Source organism: Pieris napi, chromosome 23 (genome assembly GCF_905475465.1).
Source record: "Pieris napi chromosome 23, ilPieNapi1.2, whole genome shotgun sequence".
Classification (NCBI taxonomy): Eukaryota; Metazoa; Arthropoda; class Insecta; order Lepidoptera; family Pieridae; genus Pieris; species Pieris napi.
Genome location: NC_062256.1, coordinates 2,345,768 through 2,371,113, shown reverse-complemented (window position 1 = coordinate 2,371,113; position 25,346 = coordinate 2,345,768). Strand labels below are relative to the sequence as shown.

General features: G+C 33.0%; 3 protein-coding genes across 6 annotated transcripts in view; 2 read left to right on the top strand and 1 right to left on the bottom strand.

Moving 5' to 3' along the window:
- Window positions 1-3,084: 3,084 nt before the first annotated feature.
- Window positions 3,085-20,726, top strand: LOC125061095. 3 transcript variants are annotated; one of them, XM_047666296.1, is made up of 10 exons: window positions 3,722-3,750; window positions 3,851-4,059; window positions 5,323-5,561; window positions 6,389-6,839; window positions 8,320-8,528; window positions 14,923-15,702; window positions 16,380-16,829; window positions 16,872-17,321; window positions 18,461-18,922; window positions 19,271-20,726. In XM_047666296.1, exons 1-10 carry the CDS (start codon window positions 3,737-3,739, stop codon window positions 19,430-19,432), a joined length of 3,426 nt encoding a protein of 1,141 aa, XP_047522252.1. In that variant the 5' UTR covers window positions 3,722-3,736; the 3' UTR covers window positions 19,433-20,726. The 3 variants fall into 3 exon arrangements, with proteins under 3 accessions (XP_047522251.1, XP_047522252.1, XP_047522250.1); XM_047666295.1 differs by lacking the exon at window positions 3,722-3,750 and adding an exon at window positions 3,085-3,456 and having other exon boundaries at window positions 16,380-17,321; XM_047666294.1 differs by having other exon boundaries at window positions 16,380-17,321.
- Window positions 20,727-21,669: 943 nt separating this feature from the next.
- On the bottom strand, window positions 21,670-23,620 carry LOC125061106. Its single transcript, XM_047666321.1, has 3 exons — window positions 23,013-23,620; window positions 22,460-22,717; window positions 21,670-22,169 (listed from the first exon to the last, which is right to left on the bottom strand). The coding sequence occupies exons 1-3, from the start codon at window positions 23,445-23,447 to the stop codon at window positions 21,699-21,701; spliced, it is 1,164 nt and encodes a 387-aa protein (XP_047522277.1). The 5' UTR covers window positions 23,448-23,620; the 3' UTR covers window positions 21,670-21,698.
- An 855-nt stretch (window positions 23,621-24,475) lies between these two features.
- The window catches only part of LOC125061098 (monocarboxylate transporter 13-like), a 43,962-nt gene continuing 43,091 nt past the window's right edge, over window positions 24,476-25,346 (top strand). The window contains exon 1 of one of the 2 annotated variants that reach the window (XM_047666309.1): window positions 24,476-24,675. The gene's annotated coding sequence lies outside the window, so the exon portion shown is untranslated. The remainder of the gene's footprint in view (window positions 24,676-25,346) is intronic. The other variant, XM_047666308.1, reaches the window with a different exon arrangement.

The window sequence follows — 25,346 nt, the reverse complement described above, 5'->3', positions numbered from 1 at the left end:
ACGGCACTGCCAGTCACAGAACACTATTTCTTCTTTCTTCTTGCTGCCAGTAGACACTGGACAAGTCACAACTCACAAGTAAGTGTAAGTCACAGAGTAAGACGTCACAATTGGTATAGCGTGAGCACATACTAGAACATCTGTGCGTCTTCAAAGAATGTTCGTTCCTAGTTCCTACAAAAATCGGTATAAGTATGTAAATAATTTTGGTCATGCGCCATCATAACAACACTAGTTATGGTGCTGAGAACTCATGACGAAGTCATAAAAAATTTACTATAATTTTCTATATTGTATTAATCTGAAGTACACAAACTTGTATATGAAGTTTGTATAAATAATTTGAATTCGCAGTACAATAAAACGGACAAAAAAATGATTTTGTGTCTTGGTACAACCACTAGAATATAATATTATAGTAGTTAATATTCTACAATTGATAATGGGTCATACACAAAACGAGTCAGAATTTTGTGAAAAAAAAACAGAGTCAGAACTTTTACAAAATCAGTCTTATTTATTACCTTATAATCATAGCATTTAAATGACAATATAAAACAAGATCGTTTTTCAGTTTTGACTGAAATATTAAACTTTTAATTTTTTTTGTGACCACTGAAGGGACATACTTCCACAGAATAGAACAAAAACAAAAACAATTGTTACGTTAGTCTTAAAAAGTTATTCATATAAACAATACAAAGTAAAAAAAGGATTTTAAAAGATATCATCATCACTCGAATCAAAAAATGAACGGCCTTTACATTTCTTTTGTGGTACATTTGAGTCGTCAGAGTCACTGTATTCTGGGAATGCACGGACTCTGGATTTTTTGGGTGTTACTTTTGGTGGTGTAATTGAGTTTTCCAAGTCACTTACATCAATGGTTGGACAGAACCTGAATTTATTAGGAGTTACTGAGTCATCAGAGTGTGTGTTAATTAAATTTGGCTTTTGTGGGGTTAATGGTTGACGGTTGGGATTGGTGATGATTCCAATGATGGTGTATTAAACAAGGGTTCAAGCAGAGTTGGGGTTGTCGGTCCAGTGGCTGTAGAGGCTGATGTAGTGTTATTAGTGGTTGCTGGACTGGGGGTTGAAGAAGATGTAAAATTCTGTACAAGTTGTGTTTCTATAACATTACACGAAATGCCCTCAACCTCTATTTGTCCAATTTCAAAATGGGTACATTCAATATGGGCTGCAGATAATAAGCAGCTCAATCATCTGCAACGTATAATGTTAGGTGCTTTTGCACTCCATGCAACCTGATGAATCTTGAAGGTCCCTTTAAAAGGACGAAGTTTGACGTTTGCAATATCTTATATATTAGATACTTCATTATCAATACGAATAACCAGAGCACCTTTGCCATGTCCTGCCTCGCTGATTTCTGCTTTTGAAATTTTGCTAAGATAGTTTGCTATTAAATGAAACATTGTTTTATTACGATACTGGGTAGTAGGCCCATCACTGAGTACATGCAGCTGCTTCAAATCTGGTGTAAGTAACTTTATTCTTTGAATAACAGGTTTTAAATGTGCACAAATGAACACGGGATCGTGTCTTAAGTTTTCTGATACAGTGCAAAGACATGTGGTTTGTGTAAGGTTTGTTGGTGGCTGATTATTTGACGAGTAGTACACACATGTATGAAGTGAAAGTTGTGCTTTAGATCCGCCAAAATGGGCTGATTGAATTTCTGATCCATATTTGCAGCAATAATTTTCTGAAAATTCAATATGAAGTAATAAGCCATCTGTTGGCGTTAAGTTTTGTTTGATTGATCGAATAACTCTGTGTTGGTTTTATTTGCAAGATGTTGAAAATATGTAGGTAATTTTGTCTTAAAAATATTAACGAGTAATTGATGAGTATAACGGATTCTTTAATAGTCTTTTGGCATAGCTTTTCTTTTCCTTTAATGACTTCTAACACTTTTTAGTGATCCATCTTTGGTAAATAATTGTATCATTGCCATTGATCACATTAAAATTTACTGTATTCTCAGAGCATTGCAAACACGTCCTTTCCAGGCAAGAAACACTGAGAGGGTTGTTACAGCAGAAAGCCCTGGCAACATCAGTAGCGGTAGAATAACGTATTATCTTAGCTTGGCTTAAAGCACGAGCAATAAAATCATTATTTTACAAATTAAGAATACACTATCGTTACTTTCCAAATAAATATTGCTCTTTTCTGTGGACAATGTCTCTCGTGTGGACTTCTCAGTCCACAGAAAAGATGTCCACAGGAAGGACTTTTATTAAAAAAGTAAGCATTGCTCGATCAGTTTTGACGTTATACAAACAATTTAAAACATTTCGAAACCACTCCTAATAAGAAACGATGGCTGCATGCTAATCGGTAAATTCATTAATTACTTACTAATATACACCAGGAACAGGAAAGACTCATTGATCTTTGATGAAAACTCAGTAAAATTTATAAAAACTGTTGTAATAAACTACGAGCGCTCAGTCACTCAATCCAAACTGGCAAACGCCAGCCGTGTATTGTGGCCAGTACAAAAAAATAATTGTGAAATAGTATTTTGAGGTAGCTCGATAAAATCGATTGAATTTTAGGTCTACAGAAAAGACGTGATTTTGCATAACCAACTGTTTATTGCTAATTGTGTAGGTTTAGCTAGATATATATTTAATAACTTGGTAACATTTTAACATTCAGTATACATATTATCGATAATTAATATTTATTATGAGATAACACTTGTTAATTAAGAACAGAATTTGTCAAAATGTGCTTACCACGTTCACGAACAGTCCACAGAAGGGGACATTTTAAAACTTTTCTTTTTTTTTCAACAAATTAGTAACTAAATAATTCCATATTTAGCAAACGTAAATGGAGGAATATTTGTGAATAATATATCAAAATATATATCAGCATAAAAAAAGTATTATTTTTAAACAATCCTCAACCTGAACTAGCCCATGAGTTTGACCCTAATATTTTCAGGTACTATTGCACTTTAGACGATTGCTGGCTATAAGTTTCCTAGTCTGTTAGCCGACATGCCAAAAGGTGATCTTGAGTCTTGACAGTTCACTGTGACATTATCATTAGTTTGATAATGTTGTGTTTTGTGATTCTGGCCTTTGTTTGTGTTTAAGTGTATTTAAATTACCATGTACTTCATAATAAAGACCATGGCATAAAGTTTAAAAGCTTTACCACTTTTAGCCTAAAAGTTAATAATTTTTAAGTGAATAATGTTTAGTGAATAGCTGAAAACAATCCGTAATAATTATGTAAATACCTAGTAATTTTTTACGTTTGATAAAAGATATTTTTTATATAGTCTTCTAAGTTAGGCTGCGATTATTTTTATTAATGTATATTTTATATTATTGAAAAGAAGGTTTTATACCCTTCTATTTTATAGAAAGGTAAAGTAGGCTTCTAATATTGCGGGTTCCTGTTAAGATTTAGGTAAGTCTTTACTAATAGGTATTTTTTGATAAATGATTGCTCATGTTATTTTTCCTTAGACACAAAATATACATAATTAATATCTATAAAATTATAATGTCCTGTATATTAAACAATTGTGAAGAATGTGGGTAGACAAGTATTTAGTAATTCTGCAATAGTATCCTTTTACAATGTTATATATGGGGATGATTTTTGTTTCTGACATGGTAAGGGAATATAGGTAATTCGTTTCTCCATTATCTTCTCTTTCTCACCATTTTAATATATCGACTACAACATGATTCTAAAGAGGTAAAACCACATTCCGTTTTCAATGGAACTAGAATTTTGCATGAACTACCTGCATTCTATGAAAAAAAGTATATTTACTAGGAATATTTTATTTTTTCAGAATGTCTGAGCAATCGATACCCCAATTATTTGTTGAAGGACAGTTTCTACCTAACAAATGGCTGCATACTAAAATAGAAACTGAGTATAACATTAATGGGAAAGTGTTTACTATACAAAATGATGATAATGATGACTATTATAAATTTGAAGTTGTTTCTGATACAGACAGTTTGGGTGAGAGTAGCAGTGGATTACTTGACAAAGACGGTAAAAAAAATATATTTTATATTCGTCACCAACAATTTAAAAAAAAAGAAGGCATGCAATGGAATGCAAATGAATGGTCTAGATCAGTGATTCCCAAAGTGGTCTATATCGACCCCTAGGGGTGTATGACAACCTGCAAGGGGTCTACTGGGGTGAAATGAAAATGGGGGTCCACGCTAGTAAATCTCAACACATACACTGATAGTACCTATTTACTTACATCATACTATCTTATAATATCAAAACATATACATTATATTGACTTATTGCTTATGTTATTTTATTTTATTTAATGCTACATATATTTTACATAACAGATACAAAATTTTATTTTGAGTAGTTTTATTTTATTTTATTAATAAATGTATATATAAACAGTGTTTTTACTTTAAGTTCTTAACACTAAACAGTACAGTACTACAGTTAGAAATTTACAGGAAATCAATATCAGGTTAATAGGAGGTCTACCCAACACGGAAAAACATGGCAAGGGGTCTACGACACAAAAAAGTTTGGGGAACTGTGGTCTAGATGTTAAAAGCAGTTTTATTCAGCCTACCCACCCAATCAATAAATCTTAATAATTAAAATAAAAATACTAAATAACTATTAAAACTATGAATTTTAATAGTTATTGCTAATTATTATGATCAATACTTTGTATTATAACTGGCTGGTTGAGGAGTTTGGTTATTATTTGTTTGCTATTGTGTTTTTCTTAGGTCCTAATTAACAATATATTCTTGCATTGTTGTCCATATAGAGGAGTCCACGCTAATATCATTAGTTTATTTATTTATTTATTTTTTTTAGAGATTGGTTGTATTCATTCGCAAATACTTGGAGCGGCTAGAATGGAATTGTTGTAGTTCTCTTGAAAAAAGTGTGGCTTATGGTTTAACAGTGATTCATATTGTTTGTGAAACATGATACTATTCATTTTTTGTCTCAATGGTCAAGTACAATATTTATAATGTGCTAGACAGGTCACAGATTATTGTGGGTGTCACAACTCACAACTCAAACAGATATATTGCTGTGATCTGTGGTCATGGAATTTTAATGACTGAAAATCTGCTAATTATTGACTTTTAAAATTTCTTTTATCAGTTGCAGGAATATTTTGAATTAATATATTTTTATATTATTACTAGTGATTATCTGATTGATGTTTCTTCAAATAGGAAAGAATACAATTACAATATTTTCTTTTGGACTACTCTCTATCTACAAATTATAAATTTTATGTGTCTATTATTTCAGAGTGCAAATTCCTTCCCGTGTCCATAAAAACAACACTTTATGGTATTATTGTTAACGATGAAATAATTGTTCCAATTAATAATTGGCATACAATAATAAAGTTGGAAGATCACATTTGGTGCTGTGTCTGTTTGGACATTGATGCAGATGCGATTACTCACATCAAAAGCGATATGCATATAAAAAGTATGAAACAGTATCAGCCTCTGGACAGATTTGATTTGAACCTTGTAAGATTGGTAAGTGTAAAATCATTTTCACAAAAACTACACAGGAGATATTATTTTTAAATTTGTTTATGTATGGGTTCAAGTATTACGTAACGCTATTTGGGGGGAGGGGGGAGTCATTTGAAACGTTTCAGTGCGTTACATGGGCCGGAGGGGGTTATTTTTTATTTTGATAAAAAAACTGGGGGATTAAATGGCAACCCTTTTCATTTATGTTGTACGGGGAATCCCTTTATTGTATTGTACGTTACTTTTATTTTTGCTTTCCTAAGTTTATATTTCGGGGAATCCCTCGACTGTGTGTGCGTGATTTTTATTTTATTAGAGTTTATACAGAAACACATTTCTGTTGTCAGTGTTTAAAGATTGAGGAAATACCGTAATGTCCTCGAAAGCGGGAGATTTGCATCATCAGTTATTCATGGCATATAAAAGCTGTCATATTAACTTGCCAGCACAATTGTGCCAAAAATTTTAAAGAAAAACGTTATGATGCGTTACATGGAGGGAGGGAGCTTCTAAAATCTTTAAAAATTGCGTTACGTAATACTTGAACGCTCCCTATAGAAAAATCATAACCATTACTTTAATAATATCTTGAGCAATGTAATTTTAGAGATTAATTATAATTAATAAAACGGTAATCCAATTATAATAAAACATATAACTGAACCTAAGAAATATAACATATAATAATAAAACATATAACTGAACCTAAGAAATATATTGTGCCCTTTTTCTAATTCACAATTATGCGAATTTATGTCCATTGGTTTATGTATGTTAACAAAGCTTAAAGCTATGTTTGATTTTAATATGATTATTGATAATTTCAGATTGATCAATACTACCACTGTGCTGTATGCAACGAATCATTCCATAAATCTGAAGAATATCATTTTGACAGTGAATCTCATGAAAACAAGATATTATATGCAATCAACCATTGTTCAGATGTTCAAGATATGCGGAATATTGACAAACTCACTTACCCATTTGACCCCTTGTTCGCTCATTTGTATGATTCCTCACAACCTCAATCATTTGAATCCTCAATCCCTCATTCAGTTGAACCGTCGCACTATCATTCAATCAAACACTCACCGAATGACTCACCTAGTGTATCATCTTCAAGTTCACGCGCAGATTATGTGGAGAGCGTCAGTATTACAAGTGAGAGTGGGATTGATTTCAATGAAAATGATGGATTTTATGATATTAACTGGGAGAACAAGCCAGTTGAACGTTCATATGCATCTGTTGCTGCGGCTGTGCCAAAGCTATTTTGTAAGTATTTACTTAAAGTGACATTTAACATCGAACTTGATACCATCTGGCAGTGGAGCAGAAACTTATTGTCCATTTTTCTAGTAAGAAGGTGAAAGCCTTGATTGACATATTTCCTTAGGGAGCATTCAAGTATTACGTAACGAATTTGGGGGGGGGGGGTCCTTTTGTAAAACGATGCGGGGCGGGGATTGAATTACGCGTTATTGTTAATATTATTTTCGACTTTTCAGTACTGTACAAAACATAATGGTAACTTTTAGGTATAAAGAGTCACTAGGTGGTTACGAAACGTTTTACTATACTTGGTTATAGTACTGTACTTGGGTACAGAAAAACGTTACGGCGCGTTACACGGGGGGAGGGGGTTTCAATAATCTCCAAAAATTGCGTGACGTAATACTTGAAAGCTCCCTTACCCGTCTAATAAAAAAATTGATACTTGTGTACTAAGATACAGTAAACTTTTTAATACAATAAACTTTTATTTAAACCCGCATATCTACCCTGGATATTCTAATAATTAAAAAAAAAACACTTGTTTTGAGAAAATAATAAATATTGGTTATATACAGTCCCTAACACAGCTGTTTAATACTTTAGAGTTCAGGAGTAAGCAACTATTGTTTTACATAGGGAATTTAATTATATATAAAACACCGGAATATCACACCCATACAAGAGTGTGTGCGAAGAGAGAACCGTCGTAGGATTTAAAGTGCACATACGTCATTATAGTTCGACAGTATATATAGATAGATAGAGTTTTATTAGTTCATATGCCATGCCGTTTCTCTTCCCGCACAGATAAATCAGTCATTTCTCATACAGTCTATTTTGAAAATCCTATTTTATATAAATGTACAGTAAATATAACGTTTGCACTGCTTTAGTGCGAACCAATTACTGTCTATTGTCCAAATTTTTACCTGACGAATAGTAGTGTTTTTACTTAATATGATCTTTTACCTACCTGCAAGTCTTATACCTGCATTAATTGCGGTGCTAAATAGAAGTCAGGTATAAAATGGTAGGCCGAGTCGCTTGTCCGTTCCATTTAGATAATTTTGTCAAAGAAAAATAATACATGTGTCAAGACAGGTAGGGTCGTAATAATTTAGTATATACGATTATATATCGGGCAACACTACGGCTCGGTGACCTAAAGTGTTGCCAGTTCAATGGTCGATTCTCTACTTAAATTGTCCCGAAGTTGTGGGCAAGCTTTTCACACTTTATGGACATTTTGAAAACAAGTCGCTATTAGTGCAGACTAAGGTACAGACATTTTAACGAACTTTGTCATCTGTCAAATTTAATAACCATTTGACAATTGACAAATAAATTTGCTTTGATAATTTTTGATTGCATGCGTTTACTCTCCCAAGTGTCACAATCGTATTCGATTGACAGTTGGAAGAGTTTAAACTTTTCTGTTGATAGGAATTATGATTTTAGCAATAATTTTTTTTTTTTTTAGTTATAAACTGGTTTGGTAAAAAATGTAAGATTGAAAAAGATGCTTGGAACATGATAATAAAGATAAAGAACCATATCATCTATTGTATGGCATGTAAAATAATCGCTGATGTCCACCAAAAACGTGACCATTGCTTAGAGAAGACACATATAAAAAATCTCAAATTGTGTACACCAGTTGAGAAATACAAGAATTACGTTATAAGAAAGGTAAAGAAATCTTAATATTGGTTAATATTAATTACAAAAAAAAAATGTGTGCGTGTACTAGGTGTACACACGTAAGAAGTGAAACTTCTTTATGACTTTATTTTTCGAAAAATGATCTACTATATGCAACTTCACGAAATTGGTTAAATAAAGTTTAACAAAAGGCTTTTATTATCATAGACATGAATACAAATACAATTATTTCATTTTACCTTATTACTACTAAGATTATTACAGAATTTCATTAATTGTAATAGAATTATTACTATCATTGTTATCGTTATTATATATTTTTGTTATTAATGGCTTCGAATCTCTTCGGATCAACAGTGGTAGGGACAAGAAAAATATGGCGCGTAACCGAAAAACGTGACGATTTGCTACAAAATTTCTCCCATACGTCGATAAAAAATTCATTCTAACGCCGATAAAGAAGTTTGACTTCAAAAAGCAACATGGCGCGTAACCGAAAAAGGTGACGCGTAACGAAAAAATTTTACACAAATATTTTTTCCAACCCCGATAAAGAAGTTTCACTTCAAAAAAACACCTATTAGCTCAGTGAGGGCTATTTGATGGTGATAAATAAAAGTATCATTGAGAGTTAGGGCGAGGCGTGCTGCGTTGCGTCGTCGAAGCGTCGCCGCTGCGACGTTTCCCATATTATTTTTTATACATGTTTTTGTTTCAACGGACGGTGATCACTATTTCTTAATGCTATCAGAGGAGATATCCAGAATCTTCTATGATTTCTAAGTATAATTCGGCGGTGGCGTAATAAAATCAACAAAAGAACGTTTGTGTCCATTGCGAAGGCGCGACGTCGTGCGTCGACGCAGATGTGGCATACATGCGTCGATCCGATGCGACGACGCGACGCAACGCAGTAGTGGGGCCTCGCCCTTACAGATAACTCTTTAACTTACGAGATAATGGTGTAAAATAACTTAATAAACAGTAGGTAATTGCAACAGCGTTGGCCTCGTGGCTTCATCACTCACTCCATCGACTCTCTTACCAATTGACTCTCTATTTGCGCATTTAACATTCCCTCCAACTGTGACATCGTGAAGAAACCGGCTTGCCTTATACACAAAAATGGCGACGGCGTGTGTCAGGCACAGGATATATTGAGAAATGATCATGAAACAGATACAGATTATTATAAACATAAATTTTTTAAAGTATTGAATTTCCATGTCTGTCACATGACACAAAACGGTCACAAATTAATGTATATATAATTATTATTAGTATACTATTAAGATTAGAAACAGAGAGGGAGGCAAACATTTTAATCCAAAAATAACTGTAATTTAAGAATGATAATAAACACTTAAAAAACATGTTTACGTGTATGACGCCATCTTGCCTAGAGAAGGTTTTTTTTGATGTGAAACATCTATAGCCGCCATTGATATACAATAAAAAACGTCCTCAAAAAATGAGCGCAACATTCTAAATTGTGCGCTCATTTCAAATAGTCTCGCGTCTAATAAGTGGAGTCGATGTTATTTATTTGTGTTTTTTTTTATAAATAAACTAGCTGACCCGGCTAACTTCGTTCCGCCTTAATAATAATATCGTTGTTACTTTAGTTAAACTTATTTTAGGATTTCATTAAGGTGATAACTTTTTTTGCAAATAGAGAAATGTTTTATTCCATTGCAAAAGAAGAATGGCAGTTTTACACATTAGGCCTCTTCTCTCTATCGCCAATATTGCGATACTGCATGTTAAAGCACTTTCTGCTTTACAACATTTTTTGATGAGGTAACACATGTTTTCGATCAAGATCAAAGCCTGGTTATGCATCTTCTCATTTACCTCAATTTCGGAATTTCTTGAAGTGACACGAATTCGACGTAAAATGATGCGTAGTTTTGTCAACAAATGACACCACATGCCGTGTGCATTCGTAAAATTAATTAATTTATTTATTGTTATTCGATAACTTATCCGATATTTTATTGCTTATTCTGCTATTCGGGACGGAAACAAATCCAAAAAATAAAAAACCATGGCAATCGGTCCAGCCGTTCTCGAGTTATAAGTGTTGTAACAAACACGACTTTCTTTTATATATATAGATTTATTATGTACTTTTGAACTTTTTTGTGTGTAGTTTTTGACAAATATATTTACATTATATAAAGTGTAGGTCAGGAGGTAGCCAATTTAACATTTTTTTTTTAATTTAAAGAAAAAACTTTTTAACCGGATTAAAGTTATGTATTATTATAAATTTACAACTATTTAACATCCAACACCTTTTGTCTTCAGTCACCGTGACCTGGCACGCTGTAAAGCACCCGAAAAGTCGGATAAATTTAAAATTATGTTAAATAGTTGTAAATAAAAAAGTCATGTTCGACTCCACTCAATACCTTGTCCTACCGACCACGGTCGGTCGTAAAATTTTATTGCTTTAAGTACGTATACACTGCGTTGTAATAACAACTTTAAGCAATTCGCGTAAGGTTGATTTTGCAATAATATATGCTTGTAACATATACTGTTATAGTCATACTGTTATAGAAAGGGACAGAAATAGTGTTTCGGGACACTTTCGAGCGTTACTTTTATTCGAGAATGTGCATCTTGGGTTTTTTGTATATCAATGATAGCCGCACGTAAAACCGATTTCTGGCGTGGCGACGCGTGGTCACGCTATATGATGGTATATATACAGTCTATATGCAGTAGTGTGTACGGTGTGTGTATTTCGAAGTCACTGATTAAACGAATTAAGTAGTCACGATTTGAAATAAATAAATTCGTTATCGTAAATTTTTGTATTCAATGAAAATGTTTATTCAATAAATACCTAGTCATCGTTATCTGAAAAAAAAATCGTAATATTTTATTTTATCATTATGACATATTTAGTTCCTATCACAATCTGTTCTTTTCTACATATTACTTTTTACAAAATAATGTCGATGTTTCACATGTGCCAGGCGTCCCGTGACGGCTCACATTTTTATATACTAGGGTTTCAAATGAGCCTACGGCACGCTCCGCCCATAAAGGGCAGTCATGGCAGCCAATGCTAAGAAAACGTTTATATTTAAAATAATCTGCAAGCCAAGTATCATAATGTTTTTGTTTTTAAGGTATTTTATTTTATTGGAAAAAATCTCGAAGAAATATTAAGTTTTGTGTCTTCCATTTTTAATTCGAGAATTTTTGTTTGAATATTGACGCGTAAGTGTTTTATCGATTTTTTATAATCGCGAATAGGCTTTGCTTCTTTTTTTAATATCCGAGGTGGAAATAAATGCCCTGCCCTCGAAAGTTGCAGGGGTATGTGGGACCCACACCAAAATCTCTGCTATTCAGAGACTGGGTGAGCAATACCCACTAAAACCACCTCGAATAGTTTCTACAAAGGCTCCGGGGTCGCTGTCATTGCACCGGGACCTCAATGGCATGTTACACCCAAAAACCTCCGGTGCTGTATACACTACATAGGTGGTAGGGGATGGGCAACTACCCATAGCACCTAACAACGAATTACCAAAAACCGTGTAGAAATTATAATTAGGTCATGATGTAAGCATAAAGCCATAAATTGTGACTCAAACACGCCAATACGCACGAATAATTAAGCAACTACAGTCAAAACGTGATATAGCGACATTGAAGGGACCATATAGTTGCCGACGGTATATCCGATAGTTGTTATAAGGGAGCGTTCAAGTATTACGTAACGAATTTTGGGAGAGGGGGTCCTTTTGTAAAATGTTACGATGCGGGGCGGGGATTGAATTACGCGTTATTTTTAATATTATTTTCGACTTTTCAGTACTTTACACTACATAATGGTAACTTTAAGCTATAAAGAGTCACGCGGTGGTCACGAAACGTTTTACTATTGAGTACAGAAAAACGTTACGGCGCGTTACATGGGGGGGGGGGTCAATAATATCCAAAAGTTGCGTGACGTAATACTTGAACGCTCTCTAAGCAATACACATACATAGATAGTTACATTAGTTGTGTAGTTATATATTATTATAGGTACATTTAGAGATTATTGACACCCCCCCCCCCATGAACTCGCCGTAACGTTTTTCAGTACCCAAGTCTAGTAAAACGTTTCGTGACCACCTAGTGACTCTTTAGTTACTATTATGTGGTGTAAGTAGAAAATAATATTAACAATAACGCGTAATTCCATCCCCGCCCCGCATCGTAACGTTTTACAAAAGGAAAAAAATTCGTTACGTAATACTTGAACGCTCCCATATCTATCTAGTATAGGTAAAATATTTATTAAGAAATACGTAATTAGAATACAAATTGTACTTAGCTGCTTACAGTTCGGGTTATAGACCACTAGTTTTTAAAGTAATCAATCAGTTTAGTCTGTTTTTTAATTGGTGTAAAATATGCAAGGTCAAATGGCCGGGAAGAGCTTCGGATGTGGTGGGAGAAAGTGCGTATAGTCGTATTTTTAATTAGACGAAGCCAACTGACAGTAGCCAATGTCACTTTGTAAAATAATGTTGCCATATTTAAAGTAATAGTGATGCGTTCAGTTCTTATTCAATCAGATGAATGAACAATGAGTGTGAATAGTTAATCATTTCAAACAATAAAAGAATATTATTTCTATTTCAAACTTGTATAAAAGTGCTCTGATATATGTTAGGTACTAGTACTATGTAATTGCAATCAGTTTTTTGACGTCTTATTAAAAAGCGCGGCGCGGCCTAGACTAGTGCCATCACCGATCATTAATTCAGGAGTTTTTACTTTATCACAACACTATTTTTATTTCATTAAAAACTGACAACACCGTAAACGTCAGTTACGGTGTTGTCAGTTTCGTCGACTTCGTCTAATTAAAAATACGACTATAGGTAATACGCGCCTAAATATTCCTTCAATGCTTATCAATAAGATTTAAAATCGTCCGTATTGTTTTGCTGGGACAAGAAGCGGTTGGTCGTTATAGTCGATGAATATCGATAAGGTTTCGTCGTAAGCGATATGTCGCTGTATCCGATGTTGTTATAGGCGGTGTTTGCTGAATAGCTTTCAAGAGATTCGGGCGGGACTTTACAATCTAGTAATAACCGATCGGTCGTTATAATCGGTTTCGACTGAGCAATGCATCCACTATAATGGGTGTCCAAGCCTCCTTTTATGGCTGCTCCGTAGGCGAACATAACAGACTCCCTAAAAGACGCACCCATTAAAATGGACATGGGCTGCAATTACTGCCCCTTTTGGCTGCCCCCTTTGCCCCGTTTTGCTATATAGAAAAAAACATTCGTGTGGCACTCGGGGACTGCCGCGGTAAAGCTATTGCATAGCATTGTTTATAAACTTATGCAATATATTTAAATAATATTATTTTTTATTGTTTTTGCAGATTTTTTTTTCTTTGATATTAATTCAATCTACCACTCTACCAGACTCAGACTAACACGCTAAACCGATGTGAGACGCATTATGCGTTCTGTCCCGCTCTAACGCGTATTGGCCGCACCTATATTACGTCATCGTGTGTTAGGTTTATTTCGTTACGGAATTTCTTGATTCGGTCGCCGCGCTCAAAGCCCGCGATAAAATCTATGCAATAAAAAATGTGCTTAAAACATTCGTGTCTGAACTGAACTTGTTTAGGTTCCATTCAAAACAGTAAGGTTAAATGACGCTTTTGAATTGATAACAGTTGTTCTTCAGCTAAGGCTAAAACTAATAAAACTTTATTTGTAATCGACCGCATAGTGAACTACCTTCACTTCCCTTTTGATATTTGTAGGTAGGTAGTTTCAAAAAATTTAAATAGTAAAAATAGCGTTTACAGCTTTTATATTTTTCTAGCTAATCCGGCAAACGTCGTTTTGCCATGTATATTATTTATAATAAAAAATAGGGATTGATCGTAGAGGGGTGAAAATTAGGGGTTGTATGTATTTTTTGCTTAATTTATCATAAAAAAATTTAAATTAAAAATTTATCTAAAAATTAAATTAGGGGTGGACTACCCTTAACATTTAGGGGGATGAAAAATAGATGTGGTCCGATTCTCAGACATACCCAATATGCACACAAAATTTCATGAGAATCGGTCCAGCCGTTTCGGAGGAGTTTACCCACAAACACCGCGACACGAGAATTTTATATATTAGATTTAACTGTGAAATTATAGACGTGATTTATGTGTCTGATATTTATTGATTTTTTGTTTAAATATAAACTAATACTTTTCATATACGTACCTACTCAATAACCTCATTAACATTTTTCTCTTCTACGACTCCGGTCGCTTCCCGAAATATGGTACAAAAGTCTTGTCTAAAAGAAAATGTTATGTTTTATTTTATCCTATTTTAGTGATATCATAATGATATAAAATAAAGAGGTGTTATTATTTTAGGTAGACGAGAAATTCCACCACTGTGCCAATTGCAATAATCTTCAAGTAGAGGATATGGTCGCTGAACATATTGAAAAGGCACACAAGCAAAAACCGAAAACGATGAAAAAGCCAAGAAAATCGAGAAGTGAAATTGAAAATAAAAATGAAAGTAAAATAAACAGTAACAGTTTGCAAAATAACGGCAATAAGCGTAAAGTTACTGAAGGAAAGGTTCAAGAAATTACCGTCACAAAAAGTAAGGGTCAAGAAATAAATGACACCCAAAATCAAGCAATAAACGAGATCAAAATTAAAGTCCAAGAAATAAACGAGATCGAAATTCAAGGCCAAGCAATAAACGAGATCGAAATTAAAGGCCAATCAATAAACGACGTCGAAGTTAAACGCCAAGCAATAAACGAGATCGAAATTCAAGGCCAAGCAATAAACGAGATCGAAATTAAAGGCCAAGCAATAAGCGAGATCGAAATTCAAGGTCAAAAAGTCAATGTTATCAATTGTCAAGAAAAAAATAATGATATAACCAACAGTGAAATAACGATACAGCAATTCGGTTGTAGGATAAAAATATTATTATTATCGTATAATTTAGTGTTTATTACCCTAAATAATGAAGCTTACTGCAATCTATGTAATAAAACAATGAGTATACTGAATATTTCTCAGCATCTAAAGGACAATTTACATTTATTTTTGATGCAGCGATTGTTCATACCAAGTATGGGCGTTAATTTAATAAGAACGATCAATGCCATTGTTGGGAATGGAATCGTAAGGGTATGTTTCAATATTTAATGTACATATTACATTAGATTAGATTGTTAGACATATTAATTTGGTATTGATAATATGGTCTCTATAAGATGTTAGGTTAGCTAATTACGTAATAACTTAGGACAAGATCCCTTAAGGAGGGTCTGAATTAACATACTTGGTATTAGGGGGCGTCCATAAGTTACGTGAGGTGTATTTTTTAAATTTTCTGTACCTCCCTGGTGAGATTTCGTGAGATTTTATTCAACCCCCTCCCCCATCCACCAATCTCACGTGAGATTTTTCAAAATGTGGGTTTCTTACGTGTTGGATTGTTATTGTAAAAAGAAAAAAAATTGCTTCGTGCTTTTATTTACGACAACAACGACTAACAAAATAAGTGAACTTATTTTGTTAGTCGTAAATAAAATGTTGAGCGTTTAGGTATGAAGTTAGCGGGAAGTTGCAGATATGGCCTTTAGGGTCAACCGTTTTCCTAAGTATTTTTTTTAATCAGAAAAAAAATTGCGTGATATTTGCCGAGACGAATATTTCTAAACCGATTCGGCTTAGGGTCCTTCAAGAAAAGAGCGTATCAATTCCTAAAAGGCCGGCAAGGCGAGCTGAGCTGGGCTTAGGTTTGAACGCACACTCCGGGTCGACATCCTAACGGATTCTAATAATTGTTTTTTTTTTTGTAGTTAAATGCCGGGTTACATTGCGCTTTATGTCATTCTGTTATGAACAACAACAGTATGGAACTGATCAGGCACATAACGACATCACTTCATATTTTTAACTTAAATAAAGCCCTTCGTGATGGTCAAACAACCCAGAATGACAATACAGAAGAAAAGAAAGACCAGAGGCCAATAGAAAAAGAAAATGATGAAGAAAATAAACGTGAAGATACACTAACAGGTGTTAATAACTTAAATAAAGCTCTTTGTAAGGGTCAAAGAATACAGGATGACAATACAGAAGAAAATAAAGACCAGAGGCCAATAGAAAAAGACAATGATGAAGAAAATATTAAAGGTGAAGGAAATGAACGTGAACATACACCAACAGGTGTTGCCAACTTAAATAAATCTCTTTGTAAGGGTCAAAAAACCCAGGATGACAATAAAAAAGAAAATAAATACCAGAAGCCAATAGAAAAACAAAATGATGAACAAAATATTAAAGATACACCAATAGATGCCCAAAAGCCAGATAAAGATAATTTGGTCAATATTGAAAAAGCCTCTGAAGCAAATATTAAACATACGGAAAAAGTAATTCGCAAATCAAAAGTTATTTCAGTTTTAAAAGAAAATAAAATAGAACAAGATCCAGTGATCGACATATATACCGAATTAGTTAATCATTTAAAAGATCAAGGTTTATGGAATGATATAGGTGACCTGCGTGTAAATGAAATTTTCTTCGAAATAATAGTGGCTAAGTTGAAGAATAAAAATTTAAAAATTAGCTTTGCATCTTACAACACATTTGTATCTGTGGGCAACGGAGCTTGGTATTGTGTTGTGTGCTCTGTGGAATTTTTTAAAATGGGCGTGCACTTTACTATTGATGGCCATTTGAAGAATTTAAGAAAACACACTTTTATAGACAAACACGATGTTAATTTAATTCGTCGGGTGAGTTTTATATTCTTAAACTTTGTTGTTGATTGCCTCAGCGTGCTACTCTCATACTGAGAGTCGTAGGTTCGATCCCCGGCTGTGCACCAATGGACTTTCTATGTGCGCATTTAACATTCGCTCGTACGGTGAAGGAAAACATCGTGAGGAAACCGGCTTGCCTTAGACCCAAAAAAACGGCGTGTTTTAGGCGAAGACGGCTGATCACCTACTTGTCTATTATGAAATCTAAATGATCACGGAACAGGTACAGAAATCTGAGGCCTAGACCTAAAAAGGTTGTCTGTTTATAAAAAATTCACTTCACTTCACTTTATTTATAATGGCGACTTCTATGTAAATCACAATTCCGCCAATGTCGCGTTCTAAGTCTTCACACGGTGAGGATAGATTTGATAGACTAAATTCAATCTATCAAATCTATCTCTATATATATATCTAAGCAGAGTTACCCAAAACAAAAATGACGTCACAATAAAGACAACACACACAGACATCTAATAATATATACAAGAGGTAAACATTATACTACAAGGTATGGAGGGGAGAATCTTATTTATAACTTTAATTTATTAACCGAAATAAATTTACCTAAAATTTTGAAGATCGGGCTGGATGGGAGGGAAAGTAGGGAGTTAAGTTTACATGGACGAGGGAAATCTGGAGAAAGATGGTCAAATAACGAGTCATTAATTAAAGAACAGTTAAAAAAATATATGGTCTGTCGAGCCTTTGTCCATACACACAGAGAGTCTTTAATTTAAAATTTATAAAAAATGTTATGGAGTAAAATATACTTTGAAATAAACTTTCATTTATTGAGTTTAAACGTCAGTGACACGTCACAGAAAACAGTCAAAAATAATCGAATAGAGGATGACATAGTATGGTTCTAAATAATATATCTTGCGAGTCTAATTTCGTCGGATATTGATCGAATTAAAAACTTGACAATGACAATTTAAAACTTGACATTTGTTTCGAAGCATGGTACGACGCCATATTGTCTAGAGACGCTTTTTGGCGGGTTCTTTAATTTATGAATTAATTAAAAATATCATTTTGAATAGCTTCTTTAGCAACTAATAAGTAATTTGATATAATACGTTTTCAATTTAATTATTTTTTAATTACAGAATAGGCAATATTATCACTGCGGAATATGTAACGTAATAACCACAAAAGAGGAGTTACAAACGCACTTAACATGGAATGAACACAGTAACAATTTGTCTGATAGTATGAAAAATCGGCACAGAAATTTAAAAGATTTAAAAACAATCGAACTCAGTTTGGGAAAGGAAAAACAATTCGACGACATTTTGTTACATACACAAATTGTTGCAAACTATAAATTTGAAGCTGTCAACACTACGAGTGTTGCCAAGAAGAATAAAATTATCACGCACGCTGGCAAATCTTTTAAATTAACGTGGGACGCGTGGCAGGGTGTTACGAAGAATAAAAATGGCTACAAGTGTATATTTTGCAGGGTAGATATGAAAAACTACGATTTATCAGGTCACGTGAATTCAGAGAGGCATACAATATTCTTGAAATCATTTGAAAAGAAATACTTGCCCGCTTTGATAAGGAAGGTACGTTTGACACAATCCGATTTTGCGACTTAGCTAAGAATTTATTTTTAACTAAAAGTTTAGGGGCCTCATAGCCTAGCGGTCTTATTAAGTGGCAGCTAGGTGAGGGGTACCGAGTTCGATTCCCGGTTCGAGGGCAAGTTTTAATTTAATTTAAATTTGTTCTCGGCCTTTGGGAGGGTTGTGCGGTACCGGGCGAGTGCTTAAACCGTACATGGAGGACATGGTCGAATTTCTAAAGACAAAAAGCACGAATTATAAAAAATCCTATACTTGACGCTGGCACTCTAATGCACAAATCTTGCCAGAGCCATAAAAAATAATTTTATGTCAATTTATTTGTTTTAGATCAACGACTCGACTGTAAACTGCCTCACTTGTGATAGTGAAGTATCGAGCAAAGAACATATATTATTAGATCACATAAAAGGTAAAAAACATTTAAGAAACCATAAATACATCCTTAATGCGTCAGATGAAAATTGCCATGATGATGTACTTAATCTGTAATGTCAATTGTCTATGATATTTGTCAACTGATAATGACATTTCTCTAAACATTTGTTTTATCTATAAATATGTTTTAAAGACTGATTCAAATTTTTTCTATATTTATATCTTTAGTTACGAGTCGTTTGGGAAAAAACTTTAAACGTCTCCGACTCGTAGCAATTACGCTGTTTAGAGTATTGCTTGTTAGACTATTTTCTTTTTTTTTAATTTGAAATCTTTTATGTAATTATTCGCGGGCAGGCTCAACTATTCGACTTTCGACTTCGCCTAATATATTCTACTTTCAAATTATATTTTGGGGAAATAAATGTTAATTGTCTGTGAAATACTGACGCATAGACAAGATGTTTGAAGGTTAATTTTATAGTATAGATTAATTGTGAAAATGCTTTGAGTTCCGTTTAAATATGATTCTTAATATCGCGTATAAAACGTGATATGCCAATGCCTAAAAACACACTTTTCCCGCGTAAAACGCGTTGTTGGTTTAGATTGAAATCTGCATTTTAATATTATTTTCTGTGTGAGGCTGCATTGCACATTCCGACTATTTTATAAGACAGAGTCATAGATTAAATTAAGTCTATTAGTACATTATGAATAAACGGTGCAAATTATTAGTTAACTCTTAAATATTAAGCTTGCATATATAGTGGATATAAGTATAAGTGGATAAATCTTTAATAAATAGTTTATGTAGCTGGTAACTTTAATGAACGATTCTGTGTGGGAGTGACTGACTGTGATTCTCATTCTTTTTTTAGTGATTTTCTCTCGTTTTGATGACTTTTCTTTTTTACCTTTTCTATTATGCAATACGTAAAACGTTTATACATTAACTTTATATATTTTATTTACTTTTTAATCTTTTACAAAAGTGACCAAAGTAATTTGTCGTGGCTTGTTTTAATCCAATTAAAACAAATTAAAGCTGCAAATAAGTGATTTGTAATTCGGTAAAATTTAAATTTTTGAATTCCCCTTCATATTGTATAGCGAATTTATTAGTAATTATTGTATAAGTAAAGTTATTTATTAGGAAATACAGATTTAGGGTAAATTATGTCGAGACTTAGCGCGAACTATGACATATGTCAAAACGCAGTAATTGACGTATGTGTCATTAGCCCGCTTACTCCTTTGTCATAAACGTCATAATTCCCGCTAAGACATTTCGTCTTGTATAATGTACAATAATAATATACATACATGCAACAACATTTAAGTGTTACAGTATTATTTGAAGCCATATTGTAAAATTATAACTAATTAAAATAAAGTTGTTGTGATATTTGTTGTTTTTTTTCCACAATATTAAAAAAAATTGTCACGGTTCGTAATTTTTAAATATTTTGGATTTTTTAAGGGGGCAAACGAGTAGGACGAAACCCTGATTTTAGGTGATACCGCCGCCGCCCATAGGCACGCTGCCAGAGGGCTCGCAAATTGCCAGCCTTTTAAGAATTGGTTTGAAAGTACCTACATCGGTGGTCAGGTGGCTCCGCTGGTAATTCTTATCAGTAGTAGGTAATAATGAAGGCAGTTTATTGGTGAAAGAATTTTTGAAATCGCCTTATTTTCAATTACAAAAATATTATATAATACATATATGTATAGATGTTGTTTTAGGCCTAACAACCTCAGACGTCAAATCACGATGATTTCCTTCACTATACAAGCTACTGCTATTGAATGCTTGGCCTATGGGTTACCACTTTTCTGGTTCTATAATACCTACAAGTCACATACAAAAATACGCCAAAAACTATATAAGTATGAAGTAGCGGCCTGTTCTGGCTTCTATGACTGGGGATTTTTATATTTTGGAAAAAATAAAGCCAATCTTACTGAGGCATGATGTAGGATTCTAATAGTGAAACAATTAAATTGGGTTTAGTTCAGTGAGTCTATTTGTAACAAAAATACAAACCTTTACCCTAAGAGCATAGACAATTACTTTGATATGAGCATAGGTTTCTGTATATCTGTGGAAAACTGATAAACCGTAACTGAAATGTCCTTATCTAGATGCGATATGAATTTTTTTTAAAAATATGTCGCAAAAAATCTATTTTACATTCATCAATTAATCATTATAATTTTAAAGCGCGTCGTGTCGCGACTCGCGATATTCTGCGGTCTAACTTTTATTTCAAATTATTATATATTGTGTTAAATTAACGCGTCTTTCCATATATCTGTAAATAGGGATCACGTAAATAAAGTTAATATAAAAAGTCAAACAACTGTTTTATTTGAGTTTTCAATAATCATAATAATCTGATCCATTTTCAACTTCCTCGTAGAAGTCCTGAATTTTCTTGCATTGTGTTTTTTCATTTACCGGTTTCTTATTTATCATAACCGACTTTACCGGTTTAAACCATTCTCCCGAACTATATTTAAACATTTTCTTTTTTGGCTTTTTATAAATCGTTATAGCATTGTTTTTGAAATCGAGAATATTAGGTAACGGTTTTTTTCCACTCGATGTTGCCAGTTGATGAACTTTGCTTGTAATAAACTTTTCCTTCAAGTTCTCTCTTTTGTTTTTTAGGTTATGTAATAAATCAAGTATAATGTGTTTGTCATTTTTAACAATGTCATGATGAGGGGTTATATAACCGCAATCATCAACGCATGCGTAATTCGTTTGACCACTTTTCATTACACGAGAGTAAATTATTTGATTGGTTGAATTTATTATACGAAATGTGATTGAATCTTGGTTTATCTGTAAACGATATAGTGAATGTAAACAAAATAGGTCTATTAATTTGCTGGCCAGAAATATGGTAAGAGCGCCAATATGTGCTAATAATATGCCTGCGCTAATAGCATTTTGGGAAAATGTTTTGTCAATTATTAAATATTTGATTTGGATTTGTACTTATATAATATATGAATCATGACATAAAAGAGGGTTCTGACTCCATTATGCTTGCAAATATATATTTAGGTAATTAATTCTTTTAGTGACAGGGTTTTTTAAATTAAATACATATACTTCTTATTTGTTATTACCGAATATAATGTTGTCATTTCGCAATTATCTCTTCCTTGGCAGATCTTTATCGAATTCTCGCTTCCAGAGTAATTACGAAGAATCCTCCATTTTGTTTCCATTGGATTACTACATGTTTCCATCAATTTATCCAAGCTAATTATCTGAGGACAGTGCTCAAATGGTTTATAATATTGTGTTATATTAATAACGCATAATATTTTTGGTTGTATTAACGAATAGATTTCATAAGGGCAAGGTGGACTCTTATCTATAATCTGAAAAAGACAATACATATGTAATGAGATATCATAGATCTTTAAACCATAGAGGAAGCATTCTTTGACAGCACAAAAGTTATTTACTAAAAATAAATATTAACGTTTTTCAATACTAAATAATTTTACAGTAGTAACAGTGCGCATGCCTAAAGATTCCATTCTACTAGCAGTGGTATACGTCATGTGGTAACAGCATTTTCTTTTTATGAAAACTGTAAACCTTTGTGGCTATATAACTCATGTAATATTCATAAATTAATCAATAAAAAGTTTTTAATTTAAAAATACCAACCCAATAGCCATTGTAGCATTTAGCACACGAAGCATTTAAGTAATTCTGACACTTGTAGCACACAACTGTTTCATTATTGTTTATATTTATCTTCCTCCATGTTCGCCAGTGAAATCCTCTTTTGTAGACATATGTTACTCCATTCATAGTTAAAAATTGTCTGAAGATGTTTTCGTAGTCTTTGGAGTTATGTTCACTTATTTTCGTGTGTAGTATATTTTCTGAGTACACAGTGTTAGTTGATAAAGTGTCAAATAACTTCAATCTCATATCTTGATTTTTATTCTCCATTTTCCTATCAAGAAATCTTCGTCTTAAATTGTATCTTTCTGTTATCGAATGAAAATCATAGTCAGGGAAGATCCATCGTTCGTTTAATTCAATTTCCCAAGTAACTTTAGAAAAAAATACTAGTGCAAATAATTTCAAAAGCATATTCCAGTCACCACATTAAAACTACGAAATCGACTAAAAGGTTGTAAACCAGTAAAGTAGGGCTTATGCTTTGTCTAATGTTTATAAATAATTGACTCGCTATCGGAATATTCATTTTGTATGTTACATGAGAAAGTTAAAAATCTTTGCTTGCTGGCCTGTGGTAAATTTAAATTAAAACGTGTTGTAGTAAAAAATATTGACAAACTGCACCGAATGACTAGACTAGACTATACGAGAGGGTGAAAACTAATAACATTTTACAACCCTACAGTTGTACACTAACACATAAATGGTGAATGTTTACAGGATGTCTCCACCAAAAGACCTAAGGTACGCGTAGGATGAGAGGCTTTGGTAGTGAAAAATTTCAGACAGGCTTACTACAATAATTAAAGTTTTGGCCTGTTTAAGAAAATCTGAAAGATGCTAAAGTCTGAGTAATGTTCTAATCTTTATTTCAATTAAATAACAGCTTAAAGTGATGTCTTTATATTGTTAGGACACCCGCGTCAGCATTATCATCGGCTGATCAATATTCTATGAAACCTGAGCAATTTACAATACAATCAGCGTTTGGTCTCAGTCACATTGCTAATAAGCGTATTGGACATCCATGAAATAAAATCCATATTAGTTATAATCTCTAAATATCAAAATCACTTGCCGCAATGCTAGTAGGAATATTTAATAAATCGGACATTGAGTATAAGTGAACACTGAACAGCGCTTATTGCTTTTTAAAAATTTAAGTAGTCGCCTGGTAGACACCACAATACCGATGAACATGGAACATTGTTGCAGTTTCAATCAGCATCGAAATTCAGCGAAGAATTACTATTAACATTAACAATACTCGGCTACAGGAACAATTGTTAATTTTATTAATTGTAGTGTTTTCTCTTGCAGAAATATTTTTTGCTATTTTGTAGCTGAAGTATAATAAAAAATAATTCCTTAATAATTGATAGTCTAAACAAAATTGGTAGTGGCAACATTTTCTACTGACAATGACAATCAAACATGAATTGTCAAATACATTCGTCGACGGTCGTACGTAGTATTTTCACGATTCATTGAATTTTTCATTCATTGTTTTGCGATTTGCAATGTGATTCTATCCGAATTATTATTTTTGTGAATTTTAATTTTTGTGTGAATGTCGCGTAGTTTCTGTGAAGTGATCCTATGACGTGATATTTATTTACTTATCGATTATATTTAAATGGTAAGTTTGAAGAATTCTCTAAAAAATATTATTATTACAATATGTTTGAGCGTGGAGACGAGAAATGGAAATCTATGACTAATTTATAGCTGATACTACATTAAATATATGGACATAATAAGATATAAAATATATATGATTATATAAAGTGTAGAAGGAATAAAATATTTTAGTTGATTTATGGAATATAGTACTGCATAATATTGAATAATAATAACACAAACCAATGAAACGATTATCTAGTAGTAACTAGAAATTATAATCAACAAACATGATAAAGTAGTTAAATACAAATCATTGGTTACTAAGAAATGCAGCTCAGTTTGGCTTAGTACAAAGAAATGTGGTTCTTAAGCTTAAACAGATAATGGAAAAAGTTTCCATGAATAAAACTTCTCAGTTCTTAAAGTATCAACATAAGAATTACTTTATTTAATCATATGAACTGTTTTAAAGATAAACAAAGCCGAATTATGCGGGGCTTGTAACTTTTAATTGACTGTATAATGAGAAACACAAAGACTATTTATCACACCAGCTTATAACTGTTCATATAAATTAGGAATAACAATGAACAAAGCCAATAGGAACAAAATTTTTAGATGCCTATCTGCTGTACTATGTAGCAGTAGTTATATGCCAGTGAAACAAATCTTTAAGATTTCAGACAC